Raw genomic sequence first — 25,847 nt, 5'->3', positions numbered from 1 at the left:
TCCAAAACAAGTCATTTACGAAAAGATGAATTATATACAATATGGTTATTAGAAAGAGACTAAGTTTTGAAAAATATGACAGTAAAGAGATCTCACATCTGTGAAAGTGGCAAATATAGACTGCCATTTGTTGGCCAGCCAATGTAAAATTCCACCCCTAGAGTATTTGAACCTTCTGTTCATTTCACAGTTTTATGCCATTACGACCACATTAAACTAAGATAAGAAACCAATACGTAGGGGTGTGAACTAAGATGGCAACTCAATGAATAATGAACTTTGAGCAAGCACTTTTCCCAGATTATGCAGGGCATATTAACACTCAAAATGCTTCACATAAAAGAGTAACACACCGTCTTCATTTGGGTTTTAGTTTGATTGGTCTCTCAGGAATTGATGCCCTTACTTGTGGCAGGCAATTAGCCTATAATTTGCAAATAAATTTTACAATCCAATCCATGGGCACTTAATCAAATGATGAAATGACTGAGTCAGCACTCAGTGCTCCCAAACCTACAGACACCGTTGAAAAAAGGTTTGCCCCACGTATCCACCAGCCATGGCCCTTCTCACATTAGCTTCAAACATCTTTGGATTGTCTCTCAACACCGCAGCTGCATCATGATTAAGAGGATCCTCGGAATTTGGTTCCTGCACACAATTGAAAGAAAAAAGAATACACAACACTCAGAGATATTGGATGGCAACAAAAGTACATAATCTATGCACACACATCAAGTAATACCGTGAAAAGATGATATAGCCCATAGATGATGGTGTTTATATTAAGGACAGGTTTCCAATCTTCCCGAAGGATGTTGAGGCAGACACTTCCTTCCAAGTCAATATTGGGGTGATAGACCTGCAAGTTGGACCCTCTATAAATGAAAAGCTACCTTACCATATAAACCAATGAAAATACCATCCGAGAAATCAGTGAGTAAAAACGGGACAACTATGAAGATAGAATGATCAGGTCTACCTTCGTTTTGCACTTGACCTTTGGTGCCTCGTGTGGATAGATGGGAGAAACTTGGAAGGAGAACAAAAATGTGCCACCCCTGGAACAACAAAAGATTTGAATTATTATTGCTTTCAATATTGAATGAACATGGAAAGGAACCAAAATTTTCGCTGTTAAATTACCAATTGTCTCAAAAATTTAAACTAACAAAAATATACTTAATTGAACATTCTTCCTGGCATGTAGAGTAGACTCCACTTTAATAAATGGGCTCCAACACAAAATATTTAATTCAAATAGGGGGTAAAGAGTAAAGTCTGGATTCAAAATTATGAGATAAATACAAATATGGAAAGAGATCAATACCATTTAATTTTCTTACAATCACAAATCAAATTTAAATTCATATTTTTTTTAGAAAATTCTGGAGATAACAGAGGAAAAGTTCGTACAAATAATATCCTTCATCAGGTCGAATAGAAACCTCAAAATTCATCAGGTCATCCTTGCCATTGGGAAATGATATGGCACACGATTTTGGTAGATTCAGCTCAGAGATATCTGCAAGAGATCAAATGCACAATGTAAGCAGAAACTCCTATTTTGTATGAGATGGCAAAAACTAAGACGGTAATTCCATATCATGAACATTTTCTAAAAACAGAAGCTTCTAAAAGAAAAGGGAAAAGTATACCAAAAAAGATTAGTATGTACTGCATCATACTTAATCTGGAAACCAAAGGTTCTAAAAGAAAGCCGGTCACGGAAATTTAGGTAGCAGGATATTCTTGGTGAATTCACAGAAAAATAAGGAGGTGTTATCACCAACAATGGAAAAAATGCCCAGTTGGCAAATTAACCTGCCAAGGGCCATGTTTGAAATGACTAAAAACTGGTACTCCACCGCTACAACTCGCATTATTTTTTTATTGGCACTGGATGTCCGAGAACAAAGTCTAGACTAATCCCGGGGGTGCACAGGCCCTCAGCAAAGAGTCTCCCAAAAGTTCATATCAAGTAATTCAAAAGGAAATTCTCCAGTCAGATGCCCCTTAGAATTTTTTTTTCCACTCGAGGATTTGAATCTTAGACTTGGAGGGAGCATAAAACCAAGACCAAGGCCCTTACCACTTGAGGCAACCCCTAGGGGCTACATCCCACATTATTAAACCATAGCAGCACCAAGCCACTACTTCTGCAATCAAGAAGGTTAAGAAGCTAATATTTCATTCTTCCTCCTAAGGCTGTCTTCAGTCTCAGGCTACCCTAACTTGATCTGCAGCTAAATTGATGCTGATGACCTCAAAAACAAATTCATGAGTTAATCTATTGCAGATGGTGTCAGTTGTGAAGTCCGGTATTGCTCATATACTGAGTGTTGATTTAAGCACCACAAACATGGGAGCCCACGATGAGCATTGTCACACCCAAAACTTTAGGGTCTATTTTAGGAAACTGGAGTTTCCTTTCAAATCAGGGTTTCCATTTTTAGGAAGTAAATTTTGTTTGTTCATTCTAGTAAATCATCTTAAACTTTGTGTTAGAAGTTAAGAGGAAAATATAGTGTATGAAAAAATGGGGCTGTGCTAGTATTTCTTGAAGCTGGACTCTTTTGGGATAAGCTTTGAGCTGTTCCAGATCTGAAGAACTAGAAATCAGCCTCATGTATGACTCTAAATGGATCCAAGGAATGGAAACATATTCGCCCTATCACTCCTAGCCAAGAATTCTCTAAAACACTAAGAGTTAAATTCGTACAGCCCTATTACTAGGTTTTTCAGGCCCAACAAAAGATCATATGACTTGAAAACTAGAAAAACAAAGGCTACTATGAGTTCAGAAAGCTCCCATAGGAATCTCTCGTGATGTTCTTCAAAACCAATCCCTAACCCTAGATAACTGCTGCAAACACCAACAAAAGTCTCTGCCTTGTTGAGGCCAGCCCTAGTAAGGGAAAAGCCAAGCTTTTTCTACACATACTACAATGCACCCCCCCCCCACCCCCGCGCGCGCGCGCGCGTGAGGGGAGCGCGGAGGTCTTGCTTAAATCTTTTTAAAGAAAACCCTAGGAAAGTTGCTGCAATTTTAGCAGAATGAAAAACAGCCTCAACCCCATCAAATTTAACCCTGTTACAGCAACTTTAAGTAGGTGATTATTGACGCACTTGTCTTCACTACAAGGGAAAAGGTAAGTAGCACGATCATGTATAGTAAACAATAATGTTTAAATTATTACGTTACATAAAGGCCTTTGTCGGAAGCCCCTTTTATGTATCAAGTTATGATGAAAGTGATTTTTGAATGCCATGATATAATAAACTGCAAATGCTATGATATGATGAATGAAATGATTTCATGTTAATGCCGCATTATTATATGTTTTGCATGCATCATGATCAAATGAAAATAAAGAAAAGTCATGACAGAAGCTTTAAAGAACAGCCGTGAGAGATACATGGTACCAATGCAAGCTACGGGTGAATGTGCGTATTCATTACGATGTGTTAAGTGGTTCTACCTGTGGCCATACTGGTGCACAACCTTACACACAAAGGTTCAAGTGTGTACACCATAAGTACATGTTATATGTTAAATGTTATGTTTTATAAGTATGCACATTTTCAAGTAAAACCTATGTTTAAACTATGTTTATTTTTATTTTTTTTATGACGGGGGAACCACCCCACGGTAGTACCCTTAGGACTCACCCATGGAACCTAAACCCCTGGGAAGACTAGTACAGCAACCCACCGACATGGCCTCCCGCTTAAATCACAGATTGATCCCAGGGGGAATCAAACCTATGACATGGGGCTCATGCACACAACTTTGCCCTTACCACTTGGGCTCCCACGAGTGGGTAAGTATTCACCTCGTTTTATATGATCCTAGTTTAAACTATTATATGATGTGTTGCTTGATGAGTATTCAACTCATTTTGTTATTTTTATGTTTTCTAAGTCTCCAGGAAAAGAGGACGATGTTGAGCAAACAAGCTAGATTTAGATGATATGTCAAGCTTATACATCAGACCCTAGTGTCCAAGGATAAGTGGTTCTACACAATAGGAATGTCGTCTTATCTCCATATGTTCACTCTATGAGACTATTTTTATTTGGCATATTCTATGTTATTTTTTACTTTTTTTTTTTTCAACTAAATAAGGAAATTTAATTTACGTTGAACCTATTTGCAGTTCCAGGAAAAGGTGTTACAACCATAAATGGTGAGGTAAATTATTTCAGCCAAGTATACACGTACAAGCTGACACGATCCAAACCATTCACTATGCCCTCTCAATAGATGGTAATACTTACTCGATGTTTTCACATGATATTACAGGAACAAATGCTTCAAAACGTTTCCTAGACGTTCTAAAAAGAATTCCAGCATAGTCTAGACACTTCAATACAACTACCCCATAGGGAAAACAAGAATCAGTTGAAAATATTGATACGAATTCTACTTGTAATTCAAACCCATGAAGACGCAATCAGCTAAAATATCAGCTCTAGCATTAAAGAAAAAAATAAAGTAATTAACATCTACTTATAAAAAAAAAACATCTACTAAATTCCAAACTCACAGTTCAAAAATAAGAAATCCTTTAAGAACTTAGAGAATGTAAGATGCATAATGTAGAGCTTCACTATGTACTAATAGTCATAAACTTTTTTATAACCAATTCATAATCTCTATAACCATAAAATTCCCATTAAACCCAGACCCAATTGAACTAACTTCACCCAAAAGAATAACCAACTTTACCGAATAAATCATCCAATCCATCTCACTCCATCTCTTCCACCCCTCCCTGTACCTTAAAGTTATCGTAACTTACACAACCAGAATGACCTCACTATATGGAAGATTGAAACCTTTATGAAGACGCAATTCTCCAGCTGTTTGCTTCTTTACAGGTACCCCACCTTGGGAATTTTCAGCAAGTTCTCTCTGCTTTTCCTTTACTTTGAATAACCTAATCATATCTCCTACACAAAAAGGTATTACAATTAGACTGCAACATATGTTTTTGTGCTTGAAAAAAAATGCATCAACATTGTTGAAAATATCAGTTAGGTGATCAATTACATCTGTAACAAGGCAAAACAACACCAAGTTAGATCTCAAATGCAACCATCACTCCAAATAACAAGCAATCAACCCATCAATCAATTCACTGACAAGACATACATCCTTCTTATTCAACCACTAAATAAAACGGTCAAGAAATTTTTGGATGCAGCAATTCCTTCTCCATTGTGATTGAGAAGTGGGCCTCCATCCGACAACTTTTTCTTGAGTAATGCAAATTATATTGAAGGCACAAAGGAGCATGACCCAAGCACACATGAAGTAAGCACAAGGATACATCTAACTAGCAAGAAGGAGAAAAAGAGCTATAATCATTAAAATCTAATAGCCTGGAAACTTGGGGTTGTTGTGAGCTTTAGTCCAAGCATAGAGATTGATAAACAATATGGCTCTTGGCTCTGTCACTATCCTCTCACAGTCTCCAAAGTTTGGCATTGCGTTTTTGCCAAATGTGCCACATTAAGCATAGAGGGGCCATCCAAACTCTCAAGTGTCGGTGGCTACCACAAGGATTCTGCAAACTTGCCAATAAGCCTGCCACCCTATGGCTACATATAAGCTACATATAAGTGCTAGATATAGCTTCATATATGCTCCTAGCCAAATTACAATGCAGCAAAAGATGGTCAATATTCTGCCCATTTTGTTGATACATACAACACCATTCCAATACTACAATATGTATTTTTCTCAAATTATCCATTGTTAAAATCTTTCACAAGGCAGCCATCCAAACAAAGAAACATACCACACAGACGCCTTGTTTCTCCAAATACGCTTCTAGGGAAAAGAAGGCCAACTGAAGGGAGGAGGAGGAGGAGCATTTTGAAATGGGACTATTTAATAAAGCGAGAGAAGTCCCCCCACCCAAAAAGGCCCAATGACCTCATTTGAACACCATCCTCACAATATATGCTACCATATTTGGCTTCCACGAAACAATCACTAGCCTCCCTCCTCTCAATGGCATATTATCATAATCATTTAAGAGTCAACTAACAAACCATTGTGAACACACACACACAGCTATATTGTATAAGACTGTTCGAGTAATCAAATGGGACCACACACACACACACACAGAGATATATTGTATAAGACTGCTCGAATAATCAAATGGGACTATTTAAGGGTGCAACTACCAGCATTTGGCATCTAGCTTATGTACAGAAAAGCCCAATTTTCATGCTTGCAAATATACAGAATTAATTCTTTATCCTTTCCCATTCAAAAATTTGAGGCCTTAATTTCCTTTCAAAATAAAAAGGAAATTATCAATAAATAAAACAAAATGAAATTCTTCAACTCTTGTTAAACCATTGTGAATATGTATAAAAGTCTGCTTGAATGATAAAATGGAAGCAATTTAAGGGTGCAGCTACCACCTTTTGGCATCTGGCTCAAGTACAGAAAGCCTAATTTCCATGCTTGCAACTATACAAAAATAATTCTTTTTCCTTTCCCATGCCAAAATTTGAGGGCTTGATTCCCTAACTTTAAAAATGAAAGAAATTCTTTAACTTTCAGTACATCATAAATTGCAGCAGAAACAAACGCCCTACGTCCCCCAATAAGATTAGTATAAGAAGATAACAAGCTGGAAAATAAATTTCTCTAATTGCTTAGACTGGCATGGTAAGGACCAAACCAAAGCAAATACATATAAATGTCATAACTCAAGAATGAACAAAAACAACGTCATTTTAAGCTCTCCAAGGAATACCCCAACATTTCTTCCTTTATCTGAAGTTCTACGAAATCAACAATACATGGAAGGCTTGCCCTGGTTCATAGACTTCTTATTTTCTCTTCAGTTAATCAGAAGAGAAAAGCTCCGCATCAGCACTTTAATCATGTATCAAAATACCACAGAAACGGTCCTAAAAACTCAAACTAAATAAAGCGAGTTTCCAATCAAATAAACCTCGCATTTGCGTAAATATAAATGCTCACTCAGACGCCAAAACCCAGATGATATAAACAGTGGTATCTACATTCATTTTTGGGAAAAACACATAAGTCAAACAATCCCAAACCTGAATCTTGTTAAGGAAAGCGCGGGTGATTATTACACAATGATATGGAAAGGGCTTGAATGAAGCAAACCTGCTCGAAGAAAAGGTTGCAGGGCGAAAACACGGTAAATTTCTGTGATTGAGGCGCGACTCGCGAGCTGCTTGTCGGACGGTCGGACAAAATTAGGAAACAGTGCACGGATTAGGTAACAGAGGAAACAGGCAGGGCAGGGTGGACCTCGCAATCTGCGGCTCAGCCTGATTCAATGGGATAGAAAGGAATACGGAATGGTGCCCAGAAAGTGTTTGCTTTTTTTGTACGCCGAGGCGAGGAGAGAGCATGTGGAAACTAGTATGGATAGGAACGTCACGTACAGGGGTGGCCCAACCAAAGTGGGCGTGTTAGGGCTATTGAGATTCGTGCTCATCATGTAGGCGTGTCGCCATGTCATTTTGCGATCAATATTTCGAGCGAAAAAATAAAGCAACATGAAGTCATTCGTTTACATGTGCCATTATTCCATGGTAGAATTGAGGTCATATGAAATTTTTTTGTTGGAATTGGACTCATTAGATGTGTAATATTCGTCCCTTATATCTTGCATGTGATATATGTCCCACATCTAATGAATCCAATTAAAAGAATTAGAGAGTAGAGCCAAGCCAAATCTATATTTTTAATCTTCAACTTTTATCTTTAAATTAAGTAACTAATATTTGCTCATACTAATATTTATCATTTTATCACCTTGTTAAATTCATAAATATTGGGATGATTGAAGTAATAAAGACTTGTGTTGATACCAAATAAACTAGGCCCAACCCACTATGACAATCATCAAGAGCACGAGACAAGACAAACCTCAAAGGAGTAATAAAGCATTGGAAGAGAAGTATGGATGATAAATTTTTGATCCAAATTAGAAAAACTAACTGGACCGAACAGTTTGATTCGGATCGAGAAATTCAATTTTTAGTCTGGTCCCTGAGTGCATTTTTTTTTTTTTTTTGACCAAATCGAACCTAATCAGACCGAAATGTTTACATATAAATTTCTTATATATAATATATTATTTTATATAGTATTTATATAAATTAATTATGAAATGTTCATCTAATTTATCACCATTGACCATATAAAATGTATAATAATATATGCTATCAGTTAACTAATATATCATATGATTAGTATATGTTATTGTATGTAGATACATGTTCTACTATTTACACATACGTAAAGTAATTAGGTAATATTTTTAAGATACTTATGTTACAAATAAGTATGAATAATCTATAAACAATGAAATTATTTAATTTTCATTAATCATATATAAAATGTTAGAAATTTAATATAGGCTATTATGAACATTAAAATACTAAGGTAGTAACTACAGTTCCTCTTTGAATCGGTAATATCGAAATTGTGTGTTTAACGGTAGTCAATGCTATGCTGACACATTAGACTCCTCATAGAAAACTCCTACACTACAACACAACATAGCAAAAGCGAAACTCCCACTTTTCCCCATGTATGTGTTTTCCTCATGTGAAGAGACCACTTTGACACCTTCGCACTTAGCACCACCCCATCGCCGCACACCGTACGACCATCTCATCAGTGTATGAGCTCTAAACCAGATCGGCACACACCTTCAAACTCTTGTGTTAGGGCATTCAAGATCCCATTGAAGTTGGTGGATTTGAATAATGTCCTAGTAGCCATCTCCCTCTCGGGCTTCCAAAAGTAGTTCAATCCCACTAATAACTCAGTAGTGGCAGCCTCAGTCTTCTCCTTGTTCACAAAAAATAGCAACTGCAGAAGCATTACGTTTGTTTTGGGCACCAAAGTTTGTTGCTCAAAGCTCTTTTCACTTTGCCATATTATCATATTATGTGTTAATGGTGACAACCAACCCAAGATCCTTCCCAAGGCTTCCCTCAACTCCCCAGCAAGAATTAGATTGCTCGTCAAAAACCCCGTGGATCCCTTCAACCTATCCCTCAGCATCGAACGTATATTACCAGGTAATATTGCATAAAGATCATCCCTGGTATCCACATCGACCAATTGTGGTGACTTGATCATCTTCTCCATCACTATGATCAAATTCAAGTAGTGTAGGGAAAAAGCTGCGGCACCTAGCGTAGTTGTTGGAGCTTTAGGAGGTTGGAGTTGGACTCGAAAAACCCATCAGCCAAATCTTTTTTTTTTTTTTTTTCAAGTTTTGGGCTTTTCATTAATGGCCTTGACAGGAAAGGCAAGAACTTGGGTTGTAAGGAAGGAGAGAGATCAAGAGGGAGGGACTCAGTTGAGGAAGATTTGTTTTTTTTCCCCCTGCAGTGCAGTCCGGCCTTTCGAATATGGGGTGTCTACGTGGCAGGCCACTATTGAAGGCTATTATTTGAAGGAAATCAGAAGGCCACGTGGGAAGATATTCTCTAATATCTATTAACATCATAAATATAATTATAATTCATTATTTACTAAATTATTATTTTAATGAATTAGAAATTAGTTATATAATTCACATTAAAGAGTTCACTTAATTTTAATTTTACTAATTTATTTAATTTTTATATTAATTTATCTGCCAAAAAGATAAGAGAAAAAAAATATTCCTAGTTCATAAGGACCGATAGCTAACAGTCCGGTTCAATCCGAAAAAATGGTGGATCAAAATTTTCAATCTGTGACTCCCCAAACTAGACTGATTAGACTTCTAAAGACAAGTTAGACATATAAAAAGAAAGGAAAACAAGGATATAAAGTTGACAAGTCACCAATTACTCCATGAATGCTTCGATAAAAAGGGTTTCCCTACCAAAGACCGTAAGAACTTATCGGAATGCTTCTTCTACCATCTTGGGACTCTAGAGATATCATCATATTCCTCTAGGCAAGAGAGTCCTCAACCCCTATTATACTGCGAGATATATAAGGTCGTGAGAAACTATACAAATCACCAAGTATAAAGGGTTTGCCCTCCAAACACTACGCTAACGTAGGTATTTTTGTCAAATCAAAAATCTTTATATTTCTCATTTATATTTTATTTATTATTTATTTTTATGAACGATCGTGAGGACACTGTACTAACACCCAAGCCACTATCGTGGGCCTAGGATGACTACTACCTTTCACAATAGGACCCAAAATGCTTCAATAATTTGTGATACTATTTATCTTTTTGATTTCTCAAATGATAAAAGATAAACACACATCACTTTTCATAATACATTAGATAACCATGTTTTAAAATGAACATTATTTTAATAAAATACTTTATAAAAATAACATCACTTTATAAAAATATTATCAAAAACATGTGTTGGGTGAATATCATTGCTCATAAAACTAAATAATAACACTATTGATGGGTATTTCTTTAAACTATCATATGAAGGAAGGGAAGTAAGATACGGGGATCGATCTAATAATAGATGAGCGATCCTACTAATATTGTTTCGAGAAACATAGCAGCACGAGCCGCACAAGAAATAAATTGTTAAGAGTAACGATGAACATACAACTGTATAAACTATTTCTACAAGCAGCCCATAACATCAAACTACCAACCTTTGATGTCTCCCTCTCCTCGTGTTCGATGTTTTTAGTTGTGACGGGTACAGAATGGACCAGACTCTCCCCCTCCTCGTTCCAAGATCCAAATGCTGTTCTAACTTCTAAGTTCCGGGATTGGGTTGGATACGACCAGACATAATCAGTTGGATATGTAAAAGAACAAAGCACGAAGAGGTTGGCTACTTTTTTCCTTGGACATGGAAAGAAATAATTAAAAAAAAGGAAAAAAGTTGGCTACTTGTTTCCTTTATATCTTCCCTCCCAAAATCCTCATAGCTGATATGCGAAATCGGAAAGGAATCTTGTTTTCCAGATTTCAGAAGGGAAAAATGGATAGAATCTAAACCAACCGATCATTTTTATGCCCTCTTCATTTTAGATTTTCATTACTTATTTTTCTTTACCAAAATCCCAAAATAAATAATAAAACGTCCAATCTTTTGATACAAAAGATGATTCCGCATCTATATATCTATTTATTTCCCGTGTAATTCAGAAGAACTTCATAATGCTACAAGTTTATGTCTATATACGACTAGAGCCATCTAAAAGGGTACTAAATTCCACGTTCATAACATAACCAAGACTCGTACAACAGCTGAAAAAAGTGAATCGTAATTGTATTCTGCCTCAGTCCGAAGCTGATGGAGGATGCTGGTGGCAACGCCTATTGCCGCTCCCAAACCAGCAAGAACTGAGCAACTTTCTGTTCTCAGGTAATTGACATACCTATTGCTACTGATATAATATTGCTAAAAAATTGTTGAAGAAATCCAGCTATAGCAGAGCTGTAACTGATCAAACCATCCATCATTGGTACCCCGGCTGCCTCTTTATCCATCCTAATGCCTTCTATTTCTTTCTAAATGCTCGTAGCCTCATACCTGATTAACTGACTTTGAAAGCGGGATGTGTATTGAGGGCTTTGGCAATTCGTCTGCAACCAAAATGTAGAAGAGCCCCATCACTCCAGTGTGCCTTTGAGTGCTACTGTAATTAGATTCCAGAATCAGTGTCTCCCCATCGTTTATCTTGACAGAACCTGGTCGAGGATAACAACTGGACATTCCTACAATATAACCAGCCTCATTTCCTGCTTCCTTCCCTTCTCCATAAGTTGGTATTGAAGAACATATTACCCGTCCACCCTGAAATGGCACGAACAAACATTACATTTCAATCTCCTAATTATATGATATTTGGCATGAAGGTTTCCACAAGATTTCAATAGATGTGTGGAGGTAAACAATTTGTGAAAGTAAACATAGAATGGCCCAACTAAGCCAGAGAAACCAAAAAGGTATCCAGATCATGATGAAGTCCTCAGCCTAGATGCATCGAGAAAATTCTGTGTTCAAGCATACAACTATCTAGTTGATGTTTTAATAATAAATAGAGACCTAAAAGTACTCAAGAGGAATAATTTTTGTGAACTGTAAACGGCCTTTTCTTGTCAGAGTTGACAAATTCTGATACATCTCAGTATAAGAACATCAAATCAGGTTGGTAAATGGTTAAGTTTTATACTATGCGACAACAGATTGAGACTGGCGTAGCAGATAACAAAGAAACTAATAAATGTTGAACTCATTTTACTACAAATAGTATTAAACGCTAAAATTACCTCTCCATAAAGAGTTGAACCAGTACCCCCTGAATGTTGATGGGCAACACCATAGATGACAGAACCACCAGTAGGCATTATGAGGCTTACCCTTTTGGTGTCAGTGCACCCATTATTAGCCATACCAGATGCCCTACAAGATTCAACTTCATACTCAACCTGTACCAAAGAAATTCTATTTACTCAATTAAAAGAGCTACTGAATTGAAGAAAAAATGCCAACAACAGAACAGAAGATGGCTCAGCTGAAATCTAAATTCAGTTTATACCATTTTGTTTTGTCTTTTGAAACTAATGGCACTTTGAGATTCACTTGGTTGTTACAACAAAGATGTAAAAGCTTATCCACATCTTAAAAAGCCAGCGTTTCTTGGAACAAGAAAATCAGCCTTTACATGGAATCATTAAGCATAAGATTTCCAAAACAGGAGGCCCATGTACATGCAGCTATAACTAAAATCTTTAATGAAAGGGAAAAGGCGGATCCTCAACTTCCAGCACACAGGAAAAATGCAGAAAAACCTCAGCCTGTTTTTTTTTTTTTTTTTTCAAAAAGACGGTAACGGTTAAAAATAGAGGATAACATTTGGGGGTGGATGAGAGAGGGCAAGAACAAAACTACTTTGCCTGTATAAAAAGTTAGATCGCCTGTTTCTGATGGCAAAAAAATCCATTCCAGTTCTACAAATACATTAAACAACCTTGCACTCTCTTAAATTACCAAATTCAGTATCTTTGAGGTCACCAAGACATAAATCTGATTTCTACTGGACAAGTTAGGTTAATACAAGTAATAAGCATGGTTTGTATAAATCTAAAAGCTTATCTTCCAACCATCTCTGAGAATGTTTCACATGTGTGTGCACGCACCAAAAAAAAAAAAAAAAGAGGTAGGTTTTCTCCTAATATGACTTTGATCTATTCTTGTTGTTTTAAATACCTTGGCATAACCCAAAGGAACAGGGCTATTTTTCATTCCAACTTTTTCACACATTTCTACTTGCACGTCGCTTGTTCGGAAACGTGCGTGTACGAGAAAAGGAGAGAGACCATTAATTAAGATCCTTGTACAATTAAAAATCATATTATATAGCATGATTAGAGTAAGTTCACTTACATGGCATTCATGTTCTGCATTCTGTCCTGTTGAATTCTCCAATCTTTTCCATGTATCAGTGACATCGAATATATAAATCTTAACAGGCACGATAAACTCATCCCAATCAAGCCACTTCACTGTATATCTCAGGTAAAGGCCTCTTCTCTCAGCACTCTCAAAGCCTTCTCTCAGTCTGCATTGTGTATAATCATAGCAACAGTATAAGCCTCCTTTATAGTCTGGCCTCAAGGGACGATCATATTGATCCTTTGTGACATTATATAGATCACACCTGCATTCAGTGCATCCCAACTTATCTTCGACGCCCCGAGTATCAATTGCATGAACATTAAGCAACCACCCCTCCTCATACCCAGCAGGAATTTCTGCAGGATTACCAACCTCTATTCCATAAGGATCTGGAACAAATGTAGCAGTTCCTCGTGTTTCAGACCCAAGACCATAATACTGTCCAAGAGAATTCTTCTGGCATATCCCACTATTCCTCACGAGAATATAATCAGATTTTTCAAGTTCCCGAGGGCCATTGTGATCTGGATTTGTTGCGCCTCGACGTTTATAGTATCTTGCAAAGATCCAGTGGTGGAGATAAGTCTCGTGAAGTGGCACTGAGTTCCCTGCTTCATCAACTACTTCAGCATTGAAACTCTTGAGAGCAATGTGACCTCTTGGGAAGTCAATATTATAGTAATATTTGTCCACCACTGATCCTGGGCCCAGCACAAACTTAGGGGATAGAAAAACAGCCGATTTCATCTTAGCATGTCCATTTCTCTGGAAAGCATGTGAAAGTTTTATGCTGACTGCCAGTAGCAGTATTGCCAATGTAACACGAAAGCAGTGTAGCATTTTTTCCCTGCCAAAACCATATATTCCCAGACGAGTTTAAAATTCATTTCTAGAAAATTGCGAAGCCCACATATGTTGCAACAATAATAAGAACAACTAAACAATAGGTTAGTGATACGCTAGAAAGCAAAAAGAACTTAATGATGCAGGAAGTGTTCTCCCTCTCTTTCCCTTTCTTCTCTCTCCCTTCACAGTTATTCTCTTTGGCATCTTCTTTCCCTTACTTCTGTCCCTTCTTAGTTCCGTACTCCTCAGACCTTCGCTTTCACACTTGAAGGGAATCCACATTCCCTCCAAATAGGGGTTGGGATGGAAATCTAGATTCCCATGGACATGTTGAGCCCCTCACATAAATCCACCCAAATAGAGTAATAGTTTAGGATTCTCAATAGACTATAGTCCTAAAAGATTACTCCCAAACAAATGCCACCTTAGAGTCAAGTTAGGATTAAAAATTTTATTTAGAACTAAAATTTAATTCATTTAGGAATTTGAGCCCTAATTATATTAAGATATTTGTTAGTCTATTTAAAGGTATCGTGTACTCCAATAATTTAAATATTTGATGAATTAGAATATTAAAAATATCCCCCCCCCCCCCCCTTCTCTTCTTTAGACTGGGTCCCTTCCCCCTCTCTTCCCTTCCCCTTTCTTCTCCCTCCTCTCGGAACTTCTTCTCTCTGGCTTCTTCTTTCCCTTACATCTCTTTTAGTTCCTCACTCCTCTGATCCCTCAAATTCCTTATCAATAGTTTTGTCCCACATCACTTTGATAAAATATAGAATATGACAGAAATCGAATGAGAAAATGGAAGAAGAATTAGAGAGAAAAACATTAAGGACTATATTTTATTATTCATGGTTAATAGAATTCAAAGCATAGGTTCCTATTAATAAGAAAATTGCATAGATATGAAAGAAGGTAAATATCTTAAAAATCAAATAAATATTATTTTGAAAATCAAATCAAATCAAATCTTTGTAGTTAATTAGAATAATAATCGAATAAAATTATTGATTTGATATTATATCTAACACACTTAAGACTTGTAATCGGATTTAGATCTCCTAAATTACTTGCCTGAGCTCTAGATCCTAAAGTGGAAGAGAAATGGGTCTCATAGTAGTTATCATAATATGAGAATTTCTCCGGCAGCATTAAATGCTCGATAAATTCTATGAGAGTCACTCTCTCCAGCTGTTTTAGCCATGTTAGTTGCAAATTAAGCATAAATATTGAGGTAACTCACTAGCCACTGGCATAAGGAAATTACAAAGATACAAAAAAAGGGTAAGAACAGAAACTGTAAATATTAGAAGCCACTGATTGCGGGATACCGGGATTGAGTATAGAAGGGTACGGATGGTATGGGAAGAAGACGTTCTTAAAGTTGATAAATTACAAAGGCTCCAACCGACTTCAATTGTAATCTTACAAATACTTTTGATGTATTAAATGTGGTTTGAGTCTTTATGGATCGCTACAGCTTGGCCGGATGATTTCCAGCGTAAAAAGCCATAGATATATAACTAAAAATAGATAGATATAAGTGAGCAATTCTTGAATGAAAGTTATGAAGCTAAGAAAACTGAAATATAGATATAAAAGTTCCATAATGGGTTACTTCCATTTCCATATCCATAAATAATATAAAGAAAGAGGAATAACTTTCTTATATTGTTCTTTTTTTCCTCTCTGGAAATCGAAAAAACAACAACCTGGGTTCCGTTAACGGGAAATTTAACGTTCAACACGAGGGAAATTCCAAATTCCCAATGGTCTAAACTAAGCGCGCTCTAAATCTCCTACCACGAAACAAAAATGGACAGAAGAACCAGTAATATGACTTCTAAAAAAAATAAAAATAGAGAGAGACAGAGAAAGAGAGAGAGAGAGAAGGTACCAAAATGGAGAGATATTCTGCAACGCTCACAGCGACGGTATTGATGAGTATGGGGCCGAAAAGATGAAAGATTAGATGGATGGGTATACTTTTATGGATATAGACGAGGCAAGTGTCTCTTTTGGAAGCTAGGAAGATGAGGTCACCGCTTACGCTTCATTTCCCGAAATTTACCGAGGCCAAGAATCAATCTCCGAGCACCTGATCTCAACAAATTTTAATTAAAATTTAACTAAAGTTTTTATTTTTACAAATTTTAATTAGTCACTTTTTATAACACTAAATAATAGATTTAATAAATTTTTCACTCTTTTATTAAAATATTAATTTTAAACTTTTTATTAAATTTTAATTCTAATTATAATTTAAATATGATTATATTAAATATTATGACTGTATTAAAGTTTATTATTGTATTAAAATTTATGGTTATATTATTATTATATTTTACTCTAAAAATATTTTACTAGTGGTTTTGGCTCTAATATGGAAGAATATTTTACTTTAAAAAATATTTTACTCTAAAAATACTATTTAGCTAGTGGTTTTGATTTAATAAATTTAGCTAGCCAAAAGATTGATGCTAAATTTACTGTACACTTGTTGAGTTTATTATAGATATTTTTTTAAAATTTTAGCTATTCTTTAACTATAATTTAACTTTGTTGAATCTACTACCAGTGCTCTCATACTCCAAAACGTCGGGTCAACTGTTCAGGAGAGCAGTTGCCTGCCCATAAAATGATAAAAATATAATAGAAATAAGAGCACTGGCATTGGCTTCATCAGAAGCCAATGCATCTTTAAAATTTAGCTAACGAAGATGAAAATCAGCTGCATTGGATTCGGTAAAAGTTTTATTTCAAGTTTTGAGCTACAGTGTTTAATCTTTTTCCTTCAAATATGAAAGACTACTGTTCGACATTCATCCTTATATTTTATTGTCGTTTTAATGAACAACGGATTTATTTTATTTCGTTTCTCTCTCCTTTCCCTCCCCGCGTCTTTCTTCCCCCCTTTCTCTCTTTCTCTCGTTCCATCGATCGAGCACAGAAGCCTGTGGCTTCTTCTCCTTTACGCAAAATCGGAACAAAATCCATGGTTTCTCTCCTCAAATCAGGTGCACGCAATGTTCTTCTCTTTTTCCTCCCCTGTTTTTTGCTCTCCCCCTTTCTCTATTTTTCTCTGTAAACGATAGTGCTCTTACCGATTCTTCCTCTTCTCTTTTTCTTCACGTTGAAGCAGAGTGACTCCTTCAGCACTTGGCGCGACAGTTTTCTCCTTCAGGTTCGTCTCCTCTCCAAATCTCCTACAACCCTAATCCTTCATTAATCTGTTATGCAACTGGTATATATTGATGATGATAAAAATCCCTAGTTTTTTTTTTTTGTTGATTTTCTAACTTGTTTTTGATTTGTATGAATTTATTGTTGTGGTCGATTTGATGATTTGCATCCCTAGTTTTTTAAGGTTGATTTTCTGACTTGTTTTTTATTTGTATGAATTTATTGTTGGCATATTTGATGATTTGTATCTCTAGTTTATTTTGGTTAATTTTCTGACTTGTTTCTAATTTTATGGATTTATTGTTGGTATATTTGATGATTTGGGACCCTAGTTTTTTTTGGTTGATTTTGTCACTTGTTTCTGATTTGTATATCTATTGTTGGTATATTTGATGCTTATCAAACCCGGTTTATTTGATTGAGCAAACTGTGAAGTGGCTTTGCAAACATCAAACTTTCTAAAGATTAACAATACGAAGCAATCAACAATCGTTTACTTTCTAAATAAACAACAGGAGTTTACAATCAAGTTCAACTCCATGAAACAATCAATCACAAATCAATAATGCCCCATACTTTTTCACCCTGCTCAGCCCCATAATTGTTGTTGTTGTTGGTTATTTTTTTTTTTTTTTTGTGATTCCATTTGCTAAATCAGTTAAAGAAATATTTTGAAGGAGAAAAATAGTTTGGGATCTTATGGGCTGAGTGTTCTATGGTATAAGATATCCTGTTGTAGCTACTTCAATAACATTTGTGTTTATGTTTGTACATAATCTGAATGTTGGAAAGGCTATTTTCTGGAGCAATTTCAGGAGCAATATTTTAAATGGAATGTGGCTATATTAAGAAATATGTATTGATGGTCCGGTTAATTTTCTCTCAAGGTATTGATGTCTTTTGGCTATTAATCTGGTAACAATATTGGCTATTAACAATAATTAACAATATTGCCTTTTCTTTTTCTTTTTTGCAAGTAGAAGGGCTGCTACATATGTAAAGCATTTTAACCATCTCACAGCCTAGTACTAATTTCATTATACCAACACATTAAGTATTTGTTTCCTCTCTATTTATTTCCTCTCTACTGCATATGTAAAGCATTAAGCATTTTTAGAGTTCCAATATGCCAAGTACATAAAAATATCATATTTATCTTACTGCACTTAACTTTGGTGGCTTCCAATGCATATGATTGACTTTGGTTTTATTAATTTTGTGATTTTCTAAGGTGTAGCACTCAATCTTGCTTTTGGCTCTAGCAAGCACACAGATTCTGGTATTGTATTTTCTGGATCCATAACATCTGAAAACCAACTCATGTGTGCTTATAACATTTAGTATTGATTCTTTCTGGTATGAGATTGCTATTCATGCAAATAAATGGTAAACCTGTTTAAGACTTTAAAAAATAAAAATGTTATAGTTGAAATGTACTTCAAAGATTGCTATTTATGTAGAATTTCAGATTTAAGTAGAATTTCAATGAGGTGTTCTGTTTTTATAAGTCAAAAAGTACAAGTGAGGTGGTATTGTTCTGTTTTTATTAGTAAAAAATCTCTATGAGGTGGTACTGTTTTTGTGTCTTAGTAGCAGATTTAAGTTCAGATTTTCAGACTTAAATTCTCAAAAGTGTTCTGTTTTTTCTTACTGTTTGTGTGTCTTACTAGCAGATTTTTTCGTGTCAAGTAGAGTCATATACTGCTATATATGCTGATGTTAAAGGCTTGAAATGTACTGTCTTGTTTATTGTGCTGCGTTGTATGTGCTGCATTGTCTGACAACTTAATAATTATAATTCTCCTAGGATGGACAATCTGTTGGATGAGGACCCATTCTTCACCACTCTCTTACAAAGTGGAGGAGAAGGTCCTATTACCACTCCAACATTCTCACAGCATTCTAATGTTGTGGTCGCTTCAACCCCCCTTCACGGTGAAAAGAGGCCTCCAACAAAAAAAGTTCAAAGAGGAGCTTCTTTCACTGTTGAGGAGGATAATGTACTTGTCTCTGGTTGGCTCAACATTAGTATTGATGCCATTCGGGGAACTGATCAGAAATCCACTCAAATGTGGGAGAGGATTTCTGAATTTTATCACGAATATAAAAAACCACAAACTATGAACCGTTCGGTTGGATCATTGATCAATCGTTGGTCCATGATTCAGAAATGCACAAATAAGTTTTATGCATATCTAGCTCAAGTAGAGTCATTGCACCCGAGTGGTGCAACCGAACAAGATAAGGTATGTACACTTTTCCTTTAATAATATGGTCTACTTATTCAAAGATTTATTATTTGACACTATTCTTTAAAACTTTTTTCAGATTGAAAAGGCAAAAATATTGTACAAAGAGATGGAACGAGGGAATTTCACAATGGACCATTCTTGGAATCTTTTGAGACACCAACCCAAATGGCATCAACATTTGAATACGCTGAATACGAGGAGAAAGCCACATGATAAACGTCCTTCCAATGAGCAGTCAAGTGAAATTTTGGGCGATGTTGTGGAGGAGCATGTTGAAAGGCCTGCTGGAAAAAAGGCTGAAAAGGAAAACTTGAGGAAGCGAAAGGCTCAAGAATCATCTGATGCTGAGTTCAACACGGCATTAGGAGCAATGACCGAGGATAGACGATTGTTCATGGCGGAGAGAAGAGAATGGCAGACGAAGGTTGATCGTGATAGAGGTGCACAACTGGATCTTGATAAAAGAAAGTTTGATGCTGAGATGATGGGCAAGGATCTTTCTGATATGAATGCCATGCAGCAAGCCTACTTCCGTAAAGTTCAGAAAAAAATTTGGGAAGAATCAATGAGTGATTCAGATGGTATATCCGAATGACCTATGCATTTCCAGCTTCTAGTGGCTGCTTAGCCACAAGACTTCATAATGAAGCATGTGGCTGGGCAGCCACTATGAATGGATGACTTTCTATTTTTTTGAATGGAAATACAAATGGAATTTCTGAATGTTAGTTTAGTTTTTGGACTTGGTTTGGAAGCTGGTTTTTATGAATCAACTTGTATTTGCTGGATCTGTTTGTGGAAATACTTTGGAAATATTTTGAGGTTGTATTCTTAAACTTGTCTGGGAATACTTTGGAAATACTTGGGATATTTTGGAAGTGAATTGTGGTTAGAAGCTATTTGTATTGAGAAACTGTGTATTTGGATCTGTTTATGGATGAGAAATTGTGGTTAGAAGCAGATTTTATTTATACAATTCTATTTGGATATTTGGGCAATGTTGGTTGTCTCCATTCTAGCTTCCAGGAAGCAGGTCTTATTTGTGTAGTTTATTCACATAGATATTTTGAGATCAGATTACTAGAGTATTGCACTAATACATAAATAAACTACACTTCGTTAAATATCCATGACCAGCAGTAGTACATTATACTGCAACCAAAACAGGATATTTTTTTACTCACTTCTTTTGCATTGCATTGCACCAATTTTGGGATATATTAACATATTTGTGTAGTTTATTCACATGGTGGAGTAATTTGAGATCAAATTATTAATGTATATATAATTAGTTTAATTGTAAAATATGAAAAAAAAATTATTTTTTTATTAAAATAATAATATTATATTATTATTTTGATGAATCCAATTCCAATGTGAGATTATGGATAGGAAGATTTTAGATTTATGAAAAACTTGTACTTTTCATCAAATTTTGAAGATGGCTTTGATGAAGCCAATGCCAATGCTCTAAAGGGTATATACATCTCCTTCTTTGGCATCTTTGCTATCCAATTTTTTTTTTCCAGTTTTTACTATTTTTTGCATTATCTAGATAAACATAAATTCAATCAATCAATATAATCATATAATTTAATTAAGAATAAATTTTATTAAATAAAATAGATTTTTTATTAAATTTATTTTTTTTCTCAATTATACAAGAATGTTATTTCTTTACATTTTTAATTCAGATTCAAAGAGTAAAAATAAAAAATACTGGATAATAAAATAATAATAAAGCAAGCGTAAGGGCAAACATACAATATTTTTATATTTTTATTTTAAATGAGAAATATTTTTATGAAATAACTTATAAAAATACCTTCAATTTAAATTCTAATTTAAAAACAATTATAAAAAAATTACAAGTATATACTCATGAAATTAATAGTCATTTAAAGGGAGTTTTGTCCCTTTAAATTAATAATCATTCAAAAATTTCTTAAAATTTCCTTGTCAAACTTTACTAAAATACAAAATATTTTTAATTTTTAATTTTAACTTTTTAATTTAGGAAAATGCTCTGACAAAATGTCAAAACTTACTGAAACAATGTACCAAACACTCTTCTTTTCTTAAAAATTTGTGTGTATTTTTTTAGTATTTAAAAAAATTACTAACTCATATGCTTTTAAAAAAAATAAAAAAACAATACACTAGTAGATACCAATTCGGTGAGAGTAGCACTCTCTTTTTATCTAATTTTTCTAAACTCTCAAATAAAACATAAAAAAATAATATAAATTTTTAAATTTTAAAACAAAAATTATATTAAATAATTATATTCTAACAATATTTAGATTTATAATATTTTTTATTTAATTTATTCTTTCCATTTTTTCCAAAAACCTATCAAACATTTCAACTCAAATTATTTTACTATTATTCACAAATCTTTATCTCATTTCATTTTTCAAACATAAAATATCTTTTAATTATTATAGAAAGTAACTGATCAGTTAAAGGGCAAGGAACTCTGAATAAGTCAAATGATAAAAGATTATTATATAACACATGACCTCAAATTGATGTGATTTAGTATAAAAATATAAAATAAAAACCAGTAATTAATTTTTTAAAAATAAACAATATGTTGTTACATTTGGGTCGATACGCATATACACTCGTTCTTATCGTAGCCCCTAGGTGAAGGCAAAATATGTTTTCTTGTTGGTGAAGACAAACGTAGCTCGGTAATAGCTTGGTAATGGCAGCCTCAGTCTTCTCGTTCACAAAAAATAACGTCTCTAGAAGCATCACGTTTGTTTTGGGACCAAAGTTTGCTGGTCAAGGCCTCCCTCCACTCACCAGCAAGAACCGGATCGCTCACCAAAAATCCGGCGGATCTCTTCTACCTATCCATCAGCATCGAACGTATACTACTTGGTAACATTGCATGAAGATTATCCCTGGCATCCTCACCGACTAATTGTGGTGACTTGATTATCTTCTCCGTCACTATGATCAAATTCGAGTGGTATAGGGCTAAAGCTGCGGTGCCTAGCTCCTAGCATAGTTGTTGGGGCTTTAGAGTACTAGTATTGACTTCATCAAAAAGGTATTTGGAAAGTTTTGAATTACAATAATTATTGTTCTTCCTTCAAATTTGAAGGTCTACTATTCCACATTCAAACTAATATTTTATTCTAATTTTAATAGCCAATAGTTTTATTTTATTTTACTCTAAATTAGTTGAGAATCAATTATTTAAGTACTAAATTAAACTATTAATGTCTATATGGTTAATATAATTACAAAATATGAAGAAAAAAATTAAAAATATTATTATTAAAAAATAATATTATATTATTATTTTGATGAATCTAATAGTTAATCTAATGTGAAATTATAGATATGAAGGTTTTAGATTTATGAAAAATATGTACTTTTCATCAAATTTTTAAAATGAATTTGATGAGTCTAATAGTAGTACTCTAAGAGCATTCACATTGTCTTCAGCAAAGTTATTTTTAAAATTTGATGAAAAGTACAAATTTTTCATAAATCTAAAACCTTCCTATCTATAATTCCACATTGGATTAGCTATTAAATTCATCAAAATAATAATATAATATTATTTTTTTAATAATAATATTTTTTTTTCATTTTTAGCAATTAAACTAACTATAGGTACATTAATAATTTAATTTTATACTTGGGGCTGACCATAAATCCAAAAGTGAAATGAAACTAAGGTTGCAGGGGAAAAAATGAGAGAGAAAAAATAGAATGCAACAATTGGAAATTAAAATGTAGTAAAATAATTAGTTGATGAGTATATAGTAACCCTTCAAATTTGAAGGAAACTATAGATTTACTGTAACTCAAAATTCTCAATTTCTCATTTGATGAATTTAATGCAGCTATGATTTACACATATTCATTATTTTATATATTTGACTTGATTTTTGATGAAGCTAATGCTAATCCTCTTGGGAGATTTAAGTTGGACTCGAAAAACCCATAAGCCAAATCTTTCTTTTCTCATGTTTTGAGCTTTTCATTAATGGCCCTGACATGAAATGGCAAGAACTTGCATTGTGAGAATGAGAGAGATCGGGAGGGAGGGACTCGGGAATGAGGAAGAATTTTTTTTCCCTCTGCAGTGCAGTCCAGGCATCCAAATATGGTGTCTACGTGGCAGGGCACCATTGGAGGTTATTATTCATAAGAAATCGGAAGGCTATGTGAGAAGATATTCTCTACTATCTATTAACATCAGAAATATAAGAGTTTTGCTACAGGTACCCGCCGTTGGGTACCTTTAGCGAAATCGGTTGACGTGGCGCTGGATTATTTAAAAAAAAAAAAAGCGAAAGGAGAGAAAAACTGAAATCAGTTTCTGGAAAAAGAAAGTACAGAGACAAAGAGGGAGAAAGATCAAATGGAGTACGGGCTTGTTCTTGCTCCTACTAAAAGAAGATCAAAGAGTCAAAGACCCATATCTTATTTTCTGTCTTCTTGCAAGCATATTACAGTCACTCTAAACATGTAAACCCTCCATTTGAAATCTGATTTGAAAACTTGAGAATTATTCTAATCGTACATGGTGTAAACCAAAAGGATGGGAGAGCACTAGAGCCTAGAGGTAGAGATGTATTGCGCGGAATCACAGAAAGAGAGGATCACTGTGGGAAAAAAAAAAGTGGAGAATTTTTTTTGGCAATTATGGTGTTTGGGCGCTCGGAAAATTTTGAAAGAGGCTGAAAAGTGTGGGAATTTTGAGAAAGTTAACAAAGGAAGACAAAAAAAAAAATCTTGTAGGCCTTGCATCGTAGACGTATCAGAGAACAAAAAGAAAAGAATTGAAAACACAAAAAATAATAAAACGGCAGTTTAAGTAACTGAGATTGGAGCATTTTATGCGTGAAAGAAAACCGACTCTTTTGAGTATGCGTGTGTTGGGGGGAGGGGAAGGAATTGGAACTATGTTATTGTATGGGCTCTGTGTTTTGTTTGGATCTCAGGATTATTTGGATTTTCCTTGAAAATTTATCATGAAAAATTGTTAAATATATTTTCTGATAAGACTAATTTTACAGAACTAGAGGAGTGACTGGTAGATAGAAACAAATACGGGATAATGGGCCAAGGTAGAGGACCTGAGTGAGAGTACAGTTCCTCTCGACTTTCTCCATGAATTTGTCAAGGTAAAGAAACAGTGCAGGAGGATTCACAGGAAGACGAAGAAGAAGAAGAAAAAAAACATGTGCTTGTGTGCGTATGGGAGAAGTATTGTGGGGGCAAGGAGTTTCTTTTACGGGGAGGAGATACGAATCAATAAATAAATAAAACACCCCGTTTTAATATTCCACGTGGATGGACGTGTACGCTAAGGGTACCCCAATCCGTGTGCAAATAGATTTTTCCTAAATATAATTATAATTCATTATTTACTAAGTTATTTTTTTTAATGAATTAGTATTTAGTAACTTAGTTACATAATTCATGTTAAAGAGCCTACTTAATTTTAATTTTACTAATTTAATTAATTTTTATATTAATTTATTTGCCTAAAAAGAAAAAGAGAAAAAAAATGTTCTTCACTTGCAAGGACCGATACCTAACAGTCCGGTCCGGAAAAATGGTGGATTGAAATTTTCAGTTTGTGACCTCCAAATTGGACCAGACCGATTATACCCCTAAAAATAAGTGAGACACATAAAAAGAAAGGATGATAAGGATTAACACGTCATTAACCACTCCACGAATGCCTCAATAAAAAGAATTTCCCTACCAAAGACAACAAGGACTTGGAATGCTTCTTCTACCATCTTGGGACTCTATAAACATTATCTTCTTTCTCTCGATAAGAAGGTCTTCAATCTCTATTGTACTAAGAGATACATAAGGTCATGAGAGACCCATGTAGACGTAACTCTTTTGCCAAATTGAAAATCTTTATACCTCTCTCATTTATATTATATTTATTATTTTCTTTTACAGACAAACGCGAGGACACCTTACCGAAGCCCAAGACACTAGCGTGGGCCTAGGATGACTCCCCCTACCTTTCTTAATCAGACCCAAAAATGCTTCAACAATTTGTGATAATATTTATCTATTTGATTTCTCAAATGAAATAATAAACACATCACTTTTCACACTACGTTACAAAACCATGTTTTCAAATGAAAGGTATTTTAGTAAAAT

General features: G+C 34.8%; 4 protein-coding genes across 9 annotated transcripts; 1 reads left to right on the top strand and 3 right to left on the bottom strand.

The window, feature by feature from the left end:
- Window positions 1–278: 278 nt before the first annotated feature.
- Window positions 279–7,461, bottom strand: LOC122307190 (NEDD8-conjugating enzyme Ubc12-like). 3 transcript variants are annotated; one of them, XM_043119893.1, is made up of 6 exons: window positions 7,096–7,461; window positions 4,843–4,956; window positions 1,417–1,525; window positions 983–1,061; window positions 746–862; window positions 279–651 (listed from the first exon to the last, which is right to left on the bottom strand). In XM_043119893.1, exons 2-6 carry the CDS (start codon window positions 4,949–4,951, stop codon window positions 514–516), a joined length of 552 nt encoding a protein of 183 aa, XP_042975827.1. In that variant the 5' UTR covers window positions 4,952–4,956; window positions 7,096–7,461; the 3' UTR covers window positions 279–513. The 3 variants fall into 3 exon arrangements, with proteins under 3 accessions (XP_042975827.1, XP_042975818.1, XP_042975834.1); XM_043119884.1 differs by having other exon boundaries at window positions 7,166–7,459; XM_043119900.1 differs by lacking the exon at window positions 7,096–7,461 and adding an exon at window positions 6,783–7,048.
- A 988-nt stretch (window positions 7,462–8,449) lies between these two features.
- On the bottom strand, window positions 8,450–9,567 carry LOC122301566. Its single transcript, XM_043112979.1, has one exon. It carries the CDS (start codon window positions 9,167–9,169, stop codon window positions 8,690–8,692), a length of 480 nt encoding a protein of 159 aa, XP_042968913.1. The 5' UTR covers window positions 9,170–9,567; the 3' UTR covers window positions 8,450–8,689.
- A 1,528-nt stretch (window positions 9,568–11,095) lies between these two features.
- On the bottom strand, window positions 11,096–16,310 carry LOC122307146. The gene is made up of 5 exons (XM_043119829.1): window positions 16,154–16,310; window positions 13,399–14,257; window positions 12,282–12,440; window positions 11,542–11,805; window positions 11,096–11,351 (listed from the first exon to the last, which is right to left on the bottom strand). Exons 2-5 carry the CDS (start codon window positions 14,248–14,250, stop codon window positions 11,325–11,327), a joined length of 1,302 nt encoding a protein of 433 aa, XP_042975763.1. The 5' UTR covers window positions 14,251–14,257; window positions 16,154–16,310; the 3' UTR covers window positions 11,096–11,324.
- A 625-nt stretch (window positions 16,311–16,935) lies between these two features.
- Window positions 16,936–20,662, top strand: LOC122307163 (glutathione S-transferase T3-like). Of its 4 annotated transcripts, none has more exons than XR_006241640.1 (4): window positions 16,936–17,273; window positions 17,396–17,440; window positions 18,671–18,718; window positions 19,768–20,662. XR_006241640.1 is itself a non-coding variant. In XM_043119850.1 (4 exons), the coding sequence occupies exons 3-4, from the start codon at window positions 19,248–19,250 to the stop codon at window positions 20,284–20,286; spliced, it is 957 nt and encodes a 318-aa protein (XP_042975784.1). In that variant the 5' UTR covers window positions 16,946–17,273; window positions 17,399–17,440; window positions 18,671–19,247; the 3' UTR covers window positions 20,287–20,662. The 4 variants fall into 4 exon arrangements, 2 of the variants coding, with proteins under 2 accessions (XP_042975784.1, XP_042975790.1); XR_006241639.1 differs by having other exon boundaries at window positions 16,938–17,273; window positions 17,399–17,440; XM_043119850.1 differs by having other exon boundaries at window positions 16,946–17,273; window positions 17,399–17,440; window positions 18,671–19,685.
- Window positions 20,663–25,847: the final 5,185 nt, after the last annotated feature.

Source organism: Carya illinoinensis, chromosome 1, assembly GCF_018687715.1.
Source record: "Carya illinoinensis cultivar Pawnee chromosome 1, C.illinoinensisPawnee_v1, whole genome shotgun sequence".
Lineage (NCBI taxonomy): Eukaryota > Viridiplantae > Streptophyta > Magnoliopsida > Fagales > Juglandaceae > Carya > Carya illinoinensis.
The sequence above is the reverse complement of the archived record's forward strand: the minus strand, read 5'-3'. Positions and strand labels throughout refer to the sequence as shown.